General features: G+C 49.9%; 1 protein-coding gene and 1 long non-coding RNA gene across 8 annotated transcripts; one reads left to right on the forward strand and one right to left on the reverse strand.

Annotated features, from left to right (window-relative positions):
- Nucleotides 1-42: 42 nt before the first annotated feature.
- stim1a (stromal interaction molecule 1a) lies at nucleotides 43-12,409 on the forward strand. 7 transcript variants are annotated; one of them, XM_037267033.1, is made up of 14 exons: nucleotides 43-260; nucleotides 1,133-1,260; nucleotides 2,914-3,044; nucleotides 3,753-3,867; nucleotides 4,563-4,674; nucleotides 4,760-4,875; nucleotides 5,982-6,159; nucleotides 7,512-7,689; nucleotides 7,822-7,989; nucleotides 8,070-8,170; nucleotides 8,258-8,487; nucleotides 9,100-9,180; nucleotides 10,460-10,844; nucleotides 11,284-12,409. In XM_037267033.1, the coding sequence occupies exons 2-14, from the start codon at nucleotides 1,143-1,145 to the stop codon at nucleotides 11,720-11,722; spliced, it is 2,352 nt and encodes a 783-aa protein (XP_037122928.1). In that variant the 5' UTR covers nucleotides 43-260; nucleotides 1,133-1,142; the 3' UTR covers nucleotides 11,723-12,409. The 7 variants fall into 7 exon arrangements, with proteins under 7 accessions (XP_037122928.1, XP_037122929.1, XP_037122927.1 ...); XM_037267034.1 differs by lacking the exon at nucleotides 9,100-9,180 and adding an exon at nucleotides 8,963-8,983 and having other exon boundaries at nucleotides 44-260; nucleotides 1,130-1,260; XM_037267032.1 differs by having other exon boundaries at nucleotides 44-260; nucleotides 1,130-1,260.
- Nucleotides 1,181-1,812, reverse strand: LOC119132113. Its single transcript, XR_005099792.1, has 2 exons — nucleotides 1,379-1,812; nucleotides 1,181-1,301 (listed from the first exon to the last, which is right to left on the reverse strand). It is a non-coding gene; the product is annotated as an uncharacterized LOC119132113 (long non-coding RNA).
- Nucleotides 12,410-12,833: the final 424 nt, after the last annotated feature.

The following is a 12,833-nucleotide window of genomic DNA, read 5'->3' on the forward strand; positions in this document are numbered from 1 at the left end:
AACGAGGAGAAGGGAAAACGCGAAGCGTAGAAGAAGATCCACTTGTGTCTACACATTCTGCGGCTCTGTCGGAGTCGGCTAGTCCGGGCAGTCACTCACTTTCTCGGGTCGACGCTGTGGAGAAAGCCAGGGAGAGAGAGAGAGAGAGGGGGAGACCTTCCAAGAGGACCGCGTCCTCGCTTTCTTGTATTTTGGATGTCCGAAGCGATGATAATTGAGCCATAAAATCGACTTGAAAGCCGCTTCTGTATTTATGACACGTAAGTTTGGGGCGCTTCAGTGCTGATGAAGTAGCAGCTAGTTCATTACCGTCGCGAAACGTCAAGTCGTTCCGTTGGACTTGAAAGCACGCTGGCCTCGCTGCCAGCCGTCAACGGGGCGGAAGATGTCAATTCAAAGCATGACAATGTTGTGGCGTCTTTCATTGAATGACTCGGTTGTCACGCAAGCTAGCTTCAACTCCAACTAGCATTGGCGTTACGGGCGGAATTGATTTCTATGTCGTAAGCTATTCGACATTTTTGTTTTGGGGCACCCGAACACTACAGTAATTTGGGTCCCAACAGGATTTTTAATAAGAATGTTTGTCATCATTCAGAGATTTTCTTCTATATTCTTCTGTCTTAGCCTGAAAATCCGCCTTGATCATTTGTGGATCATTTCAAAGTGATGATCAGATAATCGTGCCACTCCACACTTCATACAATTGCCTGTGTTTGTCTATTGTTAAGTACATTTAAATTATTCTTAATTATGTCAGGATTTGTGTGTGTGTCTTTTTTTTTTTACATCATGGCCATTTCATCTCAGTATCGGCTCAGAAACAAAAGCATTTTGTAGTGAGACTGTTGACATCTATGAATGGAGCAGTGTCTGTGTTTTTTTTTATTTTCAAATTCCTAATTTGATATGCGCTAAGTGTGCAAAGCGAAGAAGAAATACAGATTCTAAATAACACATTTAAATTTGAAGCCTCATGAGGAACGCTAGCAACTTTGCCATTGTTACAGACGCGCCTCACCCGAGAAGTAATATTGCTTATTTCATTCTTTTCCTCACCTGAGACAATGCTGCCATTGTGCTGTCATTGCTTGCTGGAATGATTCAAGTGCTTCTCTTGTATTTGCAGCAGCGGAGCATTCATGGAGCTCAACAAAATGGTGACCCTGTGGATATTTTGCTTGTGTCTCATCGGAGGAAGCCGCAGCAACAGGCCCAGTTCGCCCTCGGCGGCGGATACGACCGAAAATGGCATATCAGGTGAGCGGGCTTGTCAGCAGTTGGAAAAATATCTGGTAAATCTACCAAAAGTTTACAGTCAATATTCACAGAAAGTTTAGATCGATCAATGTGAAAAGATATTGCACAAGTCAGTTACGATGTTAGCTGGAGTCGAGCAGCCGGACTCAAAGTCGGCGTGCGTCTTAGCGGCTGGCCTATATGTGGCCCGGCTGAGAATAGTCCGGCTGGCTCCGCATTCTCCAGCGCACATCAAAACGCTTAGTCAGAAAGGAAGCAATTGACCTAACTGCCATCGCAGCTGTCAATCATTGCCAGAGTTTGGGCCGTGTGAAGATTCCCTTTGAATTACTTGATCCACGCGTGCAGTATGAAATTCCCATCCTGATCGGCAAGATGGGCAGTGGTCAGTCACTCCTTGGCATCCCGGGGGAAATTTCTGAAAAATGTCTGTCTACGCCCTTATGTGAAAAATTCTGTGGGCTGCCTAATTATTGACTTCTCCCTTGCTGGCACTACTAGCGCAAAAGTTCTTTTCTGATGCTGAAATGGATCTCGAGCAGGCTGGCCGAGATCTTTTTGTGTGGGACCACCTATTGTTGACTAACATGAAACGGATGCGTGAAAAAAAGCTGCAGCGTTTTCCGATGCCACGTGTGGTTTTTCTGAGTGCATCACTCAAACCAAAACCTCCATATTGTACCAGAGGCATCTGTTGGGCCCGAGTAACATTCGGCGTGGTGTGTTAGCAGTTAGCATGGCTGCTTCCCAAGCAGGCTTCCCAAGATGGTCACCTGGGCCTCGTGTCTTTTTGCAGACTGTAAATTGTGGATATGAGCGAGAACGCAATGCACGCTCGCATTCAGCTTTGCAGTTTTTCTTTCCTGCTGTCGGTAGCTGTAAACGTCGTTGTAAACGTGTGGCATGTGGTCTGCGCTGCGGATGACTTGCATAATTGAAGAAGAAGAAAAAAAAAGCAGGCCAACTGGTTTGTCGTTCTCTTATCTGCATGCTCGACAGAAGTTTGCAAGGCAAATGATGGGAGAGTCGCAGGTGAACGCTTTCACACGACGACAACTTGCCAGCTGCACTTTCTTTTTTTATTTGTTGAGGGGGGCAGCGGAAATATGTCGCTCTCCCGCCGCTGATCATGCCAACTTCTTCAGTGTTGTAGGCTTTTCCTGTTCAGTCTGGTGTCAAGACTTGCTGTAACACGTGAATAAAGCGCAACTATGCTATGTTGCTAAAGTTGACGGACCAGTCCTGGACTTGACTGTTTGAATTTGGCAATTGCTCAGCTTCACAGTGCAAAACTTCTAGAATGGAGGACAGAGTCAAAGCAGCAGTGCTTCTCACAAGCACATGGCGTCATCTGCAAATGCACACAGAAAGCTGACAAGTGCGGCACATTCCAAACAAGCTTTTCTGGCCGCGCAAGGAGGAGGAAGCAAACGCAAAAAGGAAGGAGGTCCGGGAAGTCGGGAGCCACTCGATAAAGCCACGCTGACAGATTGGCCAATTATGCAATAACGTCCTCGCCTGTCTTTGGCACAAACGAGTCTGTGCCGATATTTCAAGACAATTCAAACCGTCTGTGATGACCGAGCATTTGTTCCGATTTCATAGCCGCCGCTCGACACGTCCTGACATTGCGCGCCACTTTGTCCCCGGCAGATTTGTGTCGCATCGACGAGCCGCTGTGCCGAGATGAGAACCCCATCCTCAGCTTCGAGGCCATCCGCAGCATCCACAAGCAGATGGACGACGACAAGAACGGCAACGTGGATGTGGCGGAGACGGACGGGGTAGGTGGCGGCGGACCGATATGCTTCATTAAAAGTCAACACGTGGATTTTGTGGAAATCAATTTATTAATATGCCATTGAAAATCATTCGATACCACGTCGAGAAACATTTGCTGGGCTGCCGAGGAGCCGTTAGCGGCGAGCTAATTTGCTACAGCTCTCAAAGTGCTCTGCGTGGGCGGGCACTCCTCGACCCCTCGATGAAGTTCGAGTCGCCCGTACCTGCGGAAACCCCGATGCCGTCGCTTCACTCAACCTCAAGCGGCTTTGTCATCAAGAAGCTCATAAAAAAATCATCCCTCGGCCGACGGCGAGGGTTCCTCATTCGTGCTCTCGGCTGCTCTTTACCGGAACTCGTTTTTGTCAATCATTAACGTGGAGTACACACTTGATGAAACTCTGACGTCTATTGGGAGAGCTTTCCCTCCATGGCGGCCCCATTTGAAACGATCACTTGAGGCCTTTCTATCTTGTGCTGGTGAGAATTCAAACAACTCTTGTGTCGAGTTGTGCTACTTGACACCAGCAAGCACCCGTGTTTTCACGCATGTTAACTATATCAAGAGTAGCACTGAGCATTCCCGCCACTCTTGCAGCTTCAGTAACAGCTGGAACGTCTCCACCGTCTCCTTTGGCGCGTGACACCATTGCATAATACAAAAGGAGCCAGGCGTGGCGCACTAAACTGCAATTGTGGTCGCCCCGCAGTTCCTGAGGGAGGATCTCAACTACCACGACCCCAAGGCCAAGCACAACAGCTTCCACGGAGACGACCAGTTCATCAGCGTGGAGGATCTGTGGAATGCCTGGAAGGGCTCGGAAGGTAGCGCTCTCAAAAAGAAAGAATGGAATGTTGTGATGATGCAACACTTTGTCTCACTCGCTGTCCCCCGCGCTCGCACTGTTTGTCATTTGTCCTCCGTGTGAGTGAACAATCTGCGGCTCTCCTAATCTGCCACTTGACTTTTTGGCTACCGGTCAAGGCGCTCTATCTGCCGCCGTGTCGAGCAAAGAGCGACACACTTGGCAACATCCTCCAGCCTGTCGACACAGATACTGTCGCAATACCCGCTCTCATCTGTCGTTTCTGCCTATTGTCTTTCACACCTTCACCGTCTGCCGCCTTTTCTCTCACTCGCGCACGTTGACTTTGCGCCAGCAGTTTGGGTGCTGCCGGTTACGTTACCCCCCCTCACCCCTCCCTCTCCCTTGTCACTGTTATGACACCGGATAGCTCGTTTGGGCTAAAGCCCGGACGCGAACGTTACAGGCGCTCTCTGGCTACCACGCAAAGTAAACCTTCATTTGGAGCCAACTTGTGCGGTTTAGCCTGGCATAGCACGTTTTTCCCCTAACTTGTCATAAGTAGGCAGCAGAGACCCCACCATTTGCAAATTCATTTAAAAGCTAACGTTCCATCACGTGAGAACAGTTTCTAATGTGTCGCTCGTCATCTTGAGCGTCGAGCTACATTTCAGGGGCATCCGCTAACCTCCGCTTCCCTCTTGCTGTCCTCAGTCTACAACTGGACGGTGGACGAGGTGGTGGAGTGGCTCATCAGCTACGTGGAGCTGCCGCAGTACGTGGAGGCCTTCCGCAAGATGAGCTTTAACGGCAGCGCCATGCCCAGGTCCGCTACGTTTAGCCAAGCCGCCTGATGTTTGCGCTCGCATCTGGCTCCTGACTTCCTTCCCCCCGCGTCTGTTCTCCTTCAGGCTGGCCGTGAAGAACTCCACTCTGACGCACGCCATCCTCAAGATCCTGGACCGCAGCCACGTTCAAAAGCTGCAGCTCAAATCTCTGGACACCGTGCTGTTCGGAGCGCCCCTCAGTAAGTGGCGGCGCCACATTTTGTTTTTCGTCTGCGCGTTGCGCTAAAGTGTGATTCTCTCATCAGTTCCGCATACTTTGTTGTTAGCTCAAAAGGAGGGCAGATAAGAGATCAGGATTAAAAAAACAAAAAGCTGGGAAGAGGAAGTGTTCAGCTCTGGAGTCCATACAGATGTTCAGCTCTGCTGCAATATTCGAAACATTTGCATGGGAAACCAGGAAATATCAAGGCGGCCATCATGTTGCTTTTATCTGAGCAGATTATCTGACCACACGAGCGAGCAGGGGCGACACCGGCTTGGCCTACTTTGTTGACGATGTGCAGCGAGAAAGGGGAATCTGCACGTGGCATATGTCGCCGTGGATTTCACCACCCGGGAGGGAGGACACAAGCGGGCGCCGTCTGGCCTTGACAGCCTCTTTAAGCGCCCGCTGCGCCTCCCGCAGCATTTTCAAACATGCGCACAATGAGCGTGCACCGCTTGCATACATTTGAACATCCAATTTTATTGTGACCATATTTGAACATCAACTCTCCTTCCATAATGACGGCACAATGCCTGACTGCAAATGTGCGTCCAATCCTGTTTCAAAATGGCTGTCACAATGTCACTGGCTCGCTGACAAAACGGGAACTGAGCGGTTGTATTTCAATCCGGGGTGTGTTTGAACTCCACCGCAACACTCTGAAGAGAGACGCGCTTGCGTTGCGGCGACATCAACTTCCCGTTCGAGGGACTTCAGGAAGGAACTACTCGTGTGCACAAAATGAGAGCCGGCGAGATGTGTTTGCGGGTTGACTTTGAAAGCGGGTCGTAACCTGATCCCATGCCTCGCCCAAATATTTGGATCGTATTCCTTTGAATATTTAATCGTCTGTGCTTACAAGCTGCTCAGTGGGATGTACTCAGCATTATATTTTCTGAGGATGACACAAATGAGCTTGAGTCATTTCTTTTTTTTTTTTTTTTTAGCAGCTCAGATTCAAAGCAGCGCTATCCAGAGGCTGAGCCGCACTGTGTTTGTTGGCCGAGCAGACGGGAGTGGTGCTCCTGGTTTTGCTTGCAGCAAAAAACTAAACAAATAAAAAAACTGTGTGTGTTCCAGTGAAGAGGCACAACCACCTGAAGGACTTCATGCTAGTGGTGTCCATCGTCATCGGGATGGGCGGCTGCTGGTTCGCGTACATCCAGAACCGCTACTCCAAGGATCACATGAAGAAGATGATGAAGGACCTGGAGGGCCTGCAGAGGGCCGAGCAAAGTCTGCACGACCTGCAACAAAAGTGAGTCCTTTTTGATTCCTTCAAACCGGTTTGTCGGCTCTCGGCTTCCTTTTTGGGAGTGCGTGGCAGTCAGTGTGCTTCCTAATATTTCAACAGCCTTGCGGAACCGATAAGATCAGAGTGAGCCGTTTCGGGGCGAGCTCCATTGTGGCGAAGGTGATTGAAGAAACTATTTTGGGGGCCGCTAATACGACGAGGAATGCGCTCCAGAGCCCGCGTGCTGTCTTGTCTTGTTCCTTTCAAGGAGACGCTGCTCCTTGGCGCCGGCCGGCGATCCTAGTGGCGAGATGCGCTCGACTGCTGGCGGCGGTCCAGCGAGGCTCAAACACTGTCTCGCGCGCTGACCTCATTTGACAAGTTCAATTCTGATATTTATTAGCGATAGAGAATGATAAACAATAGCTGAAGCCGATATGCTATCGCGGTCAAAACCCAAATATGTGTGCAGCTTTGTGTGTCCATGTCAATCCACTCTGGCTTCAGAATGAAAGTCCAATGTCGCAGTTCTTGAAGCTTAGGCCGCCCGTGTATGTTCCCCTGATCCCTCCCGCCAGCTGCTCTCTTTCCATAGCCTCCGACTCGGGCCACTTGATACCGCCGCGTCCCTGTAGGGTGAGGCGTTAGGAGGAGGCGGGATTTCCTGGGAGCCTTTTACAGAACCCCGCGATTCAGAGACGAGGTGTTAAGCGTGATCGCTTAACATGTGGGGCGGAGGGGGGGCTCTGATGCTAATTCTGCCCCAGCGGACAAGGGCAAGTCAAGTACGGCTCATCGATTTCTCCTGCGAGGTTGAGCGGGAATCTTCTCTTTGATGGGGATGGCCTTCATTCCCACGCCACGCTCCCTTGTGGAAGTGCTGCACTGTGATGATGGGCTGGCTCGCTCTGTGCGTGACTAAGCGCTGAGTAATTAAGTCATGGCTGATGAAGCCCTCCTCCTTTGTAAAGTCATGCTCCAGTCTAAAAATAGAAGTGACACGCACACACATGCACAGTGTCGCGGTCGCACACAAGCACTGAGCAACAAACTGTACTGTTCTATAATTGCACGCCGACAGCTGTCGAAGCCTCCAGTGCCATTTTATTGTGAGCCAGCCATCAGCTGAGGAGCGTTCTGTGCCGTGCGATTGCTCGGCAGTGTCCGTGGTGGCTTCTCTCGGTGCGTGTCATTGCTGACGTCAGCGCCTGCACAGCCATAAAGCCAGTGTAACAACTTGAAAAGTCATTTCATAACGATAAATAAGAAGGATGGATGGATTTGTGTTTTTTAAGGTGATTTACAAAATGTACCACATGTCTGTAAATGTGCGGCATGCTAATTAGCCTCAATGCTGCCCCTCGTGTCGCCGGCAGGCTGCAGATCGCCCAGGAAGAGCACCGCTCGGTGGAGGTGGAGAAGGTCAACCTGGAGCAGAAGCTGCGGGACGAGATCAGCACGGCCAAGCAGGAAGCCCAGCGGCTCAGGGAGCTGCGCGAGGGCACCGAGAACGAACTCAGTCGACAGAAGTACGCCGAAGAGGAGCTGGAGCAGGTATTGAAAGCTCGGGCCGCTGTGGAAAATGCGTGACGTCATATCACGAATTTTGAGAATTTGAACAAATAGAACTTTTATTTTTATTCAATTAGTTGTGGATTTAATCATGGCCTCTGTTGTTGTTGGCAGGTGCGCATGGCTCTGAAGAACGCCGAGAAGGAGCTGGAGTCACGGAGTGGCTGGTCCCCTCCGGAGCCGCTCCAAAAGTGGCTGCAGCTCACCCACGAGGTGGAGGTCCAGTACTACAACATCAAGAAGCAGAACGCCGAACGGCAGCTCCTGGTGGCCAAAGAGGGGGTACGACACTTGCGTTACATTCTCAAATCGATTTATACTTTGGCGGGACGTGACGCACTTTTTGTTTTGCTGTGTTACAGGCGGAGAAGATCAAGAAAAAGAGGAACACCCTTTTTGGAACTTTCCACGTGGCGCACAGCTCGTCCCTGGATGACGTGGACCATAAGATTTTGGCAGCAAAGTGAGGCAGTCTGTTTCTTTATATTGAATCCTACTTTTTTTGACGAGCGCGTGACTGACGGGTTTTTTGTTTTTGCTCGCTCGCCAGACAAGCGCTGGGCGAGGTGACGGCCGCCCTGCGCGAGCGTCTCCACCGCTGGCAGCAGATCGAGCTGCTCACCGGCTTCATCGTGGTCAACAACCCGGGCCTGCCCTCGCTGGCGTCGGCCCTCAACCTGGACCTCGGCTTCGCGGGCGGACGGGCCACGCCACAGCACTTCTTGGTATCGGACGACATGGACGACCTGGACGAGGACATCATGCCCGCCGTGCTGCAATGTAAGAGTTCGTCCGAGTCGCTGGGCTCGTCGGTGGGGAGTAGCAAACGATCCCTTAAGCATCCCAAGAGCCTGCTGGGGAAATCTAGACAGCACAACTCGTGACGGGTCGGACGGAGGTCGGCTGGAGGCGGAGTTTGATGTCTGTCAATCATGTACTGTTCCATTTGCCATCATCTCCCTGAACGCATGCATGTGTCCACCTGTCCTTGATGACGACGCTCGGTTGATTGAAGACTCAAAACTCAGGGTCCCGAAGTGTGCATGTTGTTTACGGCCACCTACAGATTATGGACAGATGGATGAATCCACCATGTTGCCTTTTGTATTAGATTCTATTCACAAGGTTTACAGATTTTTTTTTGGGACAGTAGCTTAGCAAAATCCTTGAAGTGCCACATGTACTTTTTGGCCTCGCCGTCCATTTTCTATGCAAAAACCAAAATAATTTGCCACTCTTGTTGTTGTTCTTGTAGTGGATGTTTGGAGGAATTTCCGTAAGTCTCCTCATGGGCGTTAATTGCTCTTTCTATCTCACTCCTTTCTCTTCACGGCTGCGCCGCTGCTACCTCGCTCGCACCTCCCGCCGTCTTCCCCGTTTGCTCAACTGCAGACGGCGCTCGGCTTTTGGAGCGGCGAGCCAGTGACCTGTGGTCCGTCGGCTCCGATTGTCAGCCCATGTGGAAAAATCTCGGTTGGCTTCTTTCTTGATTGATTAACCCCCCTCCCCCACCACCAAATCAAAGTCACCACCGTCCGACCCACCCCGGCTTTTTCCCCTGCTTTTAACCTCACCAGCGGCATCTAACGTCTCCTAAAATCTTTTGAAGCGCCTGTCAAAGCAGCCATTGTGCCTGCCTACCGCCTTGATATTCAATTTGGTTCCAATTGAGTGTCCAGTTTATTTGGATAACATCTGCTTTTTTGAAATAGGTTTTTGTCACTTCTTTTTTTTTTTATACAATCTCCTGCTTGTAATTACAATCTTAATTGTCGTAAGGGACCTAAGAAGTTATGTTACTCTTGATGTATAGTTTCAGATGTTTTTTTTTTTTTTTTTTTTTTTTTTTTTTTTTTTTTTAAATGCCGATGTCGGGCTTTATTGATAACAAGAGTATGGGTATGTGCGATCCCCTCCAAAAGTATTGGAACGGCAAGCCTGCTTTTGTACTCTCCATTTGGCATTCAAATCAAGAGATAAATATGAAACCAACTTGTATTTGATGTTATTTACATGTGCATGTGTGGGTCTGAAACACAAATAAAACGAAAACAACGCAATGGACCTTGCAGTTGCAATACTTTTGGAAGTGCTTTGACGGGCCAGAATCATTGTGTTGCAAACAAGTGAAATACGGTGCACCCCCTGCTGGCGTATTTGCATGGGAAGCCATCTTCAGCTTGCTCCTTTCATGCTAAGGCCACAACTGTGTCTAATGTAGAAGTAGTGCTTTGGCGCAGCCATCGGCGTCTTGGTGTCAAGCGACAATGAGGGGACGAGCTTTATCTTTTCAGACAACTGGCAGGGCAGGGGGTTCACCGTAGCAACACCTGCCTCCCGATTTCCTTTCTTGCACATGTAAACAGGAAAGACACCACAAATGGCGGGCGGCCTTTTGGAAAAGACTCCTTGTTTGGTTGACGCAATGGTCAAGATAGTCATAACCTTTTCCGATTCAATATCTTCATCCTACATGTGTATTGTCAAATGTCATGTGTAAATCTAATAATAGAAATTAGACAACAGATGCAGATGCAATATTGGAGCTTTGTTGTATATATTCCAGTGCCCCCTGGTGGCTAAGACATGATCTTATCTAAAATCATATTTTTTGCCACATTTTCAAACACAACAATTCTTTATTTGTCGTGACGTGGAGTCAATTCCCAGCCCCGCCCCTTTTTGGTGTGTTTCCACCGACCGGCAGCGCCTGCCACTTTTGGATAACGTGCTTGTCGCTTTGTGCCCGCAGCTCCCAGCATGATGTCACTGCGCCAGCGCCACATGGACCCCCACCTGGCTTTGAGCTCGCAGAGGTTGGTAGAGGGTTCCCTGCCGGAGGGTCAGCAGGGGGAGGGAGCCTCGCACCCGGGTCCCCCCCGTCCCCGGCCCACCTTCCGCGAGTCCCGCAGTCATTCTTTTGGCCACCTGGAGAGTCTGTGCCTGCCCCCGCTGGCCTCCGCCGTGTCCCACCCCGCCATCATCTGTAGCTCTGGCGCCAATCCGCATTGCTCCTCCTCCGTGGCCCTTCATCCCTCCCACGTTTATCAGCCTTCCTTCCAGCCCATGGACCCGATTCCCGACCTCGCTTTCTCCGACGTCTCCAAAGCGCACTCGCCGCGTCGCGACAGCTTGGGGTATCCATCGCCGTGCGGCATGCGCCTGTGGACGCTAAGCGGCTGCGCTCACAAGCGTTTCTAACGCATGCGATGCCCTGCGGTGCGGTACAACCTCGCAAGCCCGACATCGGGCCGTAACCCAAAATTCAGCCCAAACCTAAAACCTGACCATGGTGATTCCTAACGTAACTAACCACCAAGATTTTTTCCCAAATGAAATCTTTTAATATTTTTGATTAATATGCTCACTTTCAGCGCCAAATATTGACAATCCATCCGATGAAGCATTTCGGAAGGTTCAACTAAAGTCTCGCTCACTTTGCTTCACTCGACATTCCTTTTGCTTGTTTTGCATTCCTCCTGCTCCAAGCTCACAGTTTTCTCTTTGCCTGAAAACAAACACCTTTGGATAACCTTTGACCCGCAGGCTGAGGTGTTTCCCGTTTCTATCCGGCAGGGACCTGAATCGCTCGGACTCGGACTCGTCGCTGTCCCTGTCGCAAGCGGGCGACCGCCTTTCGGCGTTTGGCTCCAAAGGCCTCCTGATGAAGCCCACCTCCCTCCTGCACGGCCTGCCCAACGGCGGCGCCCGGCTCCACGAGGGCGGCGCCGGCGAACACCTGCCCGACAGCCCCGTGCTCATGATGAGAGCGTCGACGCAGGTGGAGGGGGCGGCGGCCGAGGCCCACAGCCCCGCCGAGTCCACCCGCTCGCTCAGCTCCACCGAGCCGGAGACGCCCTCGCCCACCTGGGCCAAGGGCGCCACCCGCATCCCGCAGCTGTCGGCCAAGAAGAGCCCGCTGGAGGAGGACAGCGGCTCCACAGGCGAGGACACGGATTCCTCGGCCGCGCGCAAGAAACACACCTTCAAGATCTTCAAGAAGCAGAAGAAATGAGAACCACTCCTTTTTTTCTTTTTTCTTTTTTTTCGGGGGGTGGGGGGTTGGGTTAACTGCTCACAGTACTCACAAAAACTTTTGGCTGAAGTGAAATTCCACCGTGAACCCAAAGGGGCTGTAATCTATCTAAAAAAAAACATGCAATGAGTACTTGAAATGCCTCCAAATCCAAAACACACACACGCAAAAGGTGACTGCTACCATGCATGACCTAGCTACCGTATTTGACGGAGCATTCGGTACACCGGTCGATTTTGCATTTTGACAGATTTGTCTTTTTAAAAACTTCGGTTACATTGCTGTTAAATGTGCATTTGTTTTTCCATCTTGAAATTTAATTCAAAAACTGCATATTGCTCACTTTCTGCCAGGTGTATGTGTGTGTTGGGTCTGACGCATTGTCAGAGGTATTTTTCAATGGCAGTCTCGAAGGGCAACAAACCACGCATGTCTTTGGTTTGAATCCTGGCAATTTGATAAAATCTTATCACAGACTCCTTGAATGACTCAAAAGGGCTCGTTTTGGTCCAGTGGGAGTTTTACTCCTTTTGGGGGGGGGGGGGGGGGGGGGGGCTTGTACCAGACTATACGGCGGTGTTGGGTCTGTTTGTGTTTATTTAAACGCGTTATTTATTGGAATACACATCTTATGACATCAGGAGAGAAGAAATGTTACCAAAAAAATGTAAGAGTCCTTTTTTTTTTTATATATATTTCTATTAGCTTCTTACGGTACGAACAGGATCGCATTGTATTACGATTTCAACCGAAGGCCTTCTTAGAATCGTTTTATTTTGCACTCGCCTGACCAAGGCATCACTTTTTTTTTTTTTGCAGCAGCAGCATCCCAGCAACCCAAGTGTTCAAGATGGATGCTGTAGATCAGGGGTGTCAAACTCATTTTTTTTCGCGGGCCGCATTGTAGTCATAGGTTCTTTCGGAGGGCCATTATGACTGTCAACCCAAATAAACGTATGAGCACCTCGTATTATATACAGTAAAAGCTACAAAAAAACCTGACAAATAACTCGTTTTCAAATCAGACGTATAAAAACTGGTCAAATATTTAAAATATATATATATTATTAAAAGTGAAGACAATTTGCAA

The sequence above is a fragment of the Syngnathus acus genome, chromosome 13 (assembly GCF_901709675.1).
Source record: "Syngnathus acus chromosome 13, fSynAcu1.2, whole genome shotgun sequence".
Classification (NCBI taxonomy): domain Eukaryota; kingdom Metazoa; phylum Chordata; class Actinopteri; order Syngnathiformes; family Syngnathidae; genus Syngnathus; species Syngnathus acus.

Coding starts and splice junctions, on each gene's coding strand:
- stim1a (XM_037267033.1), top strand. CDS start 1,143: ATGGAGCTCAACAAAATGGTGACCCTGTGGATATTTTGCTTGTGTCTC. Junction 1,261..2,913: donor GACCGAAAATGGCATATCAG/GTGAGCGGGCTT, acceptor TGTCCCCGGCAG/ATTTGTGTCGCATCGACGAG. Junction 3,045..3,752: donor ATGTGGCGGAGACGGACGGG/GTAGGTGGCGGC, acceptor GTCGCCCCGCAG/TTCCTGAGGGAGGATCTCAA.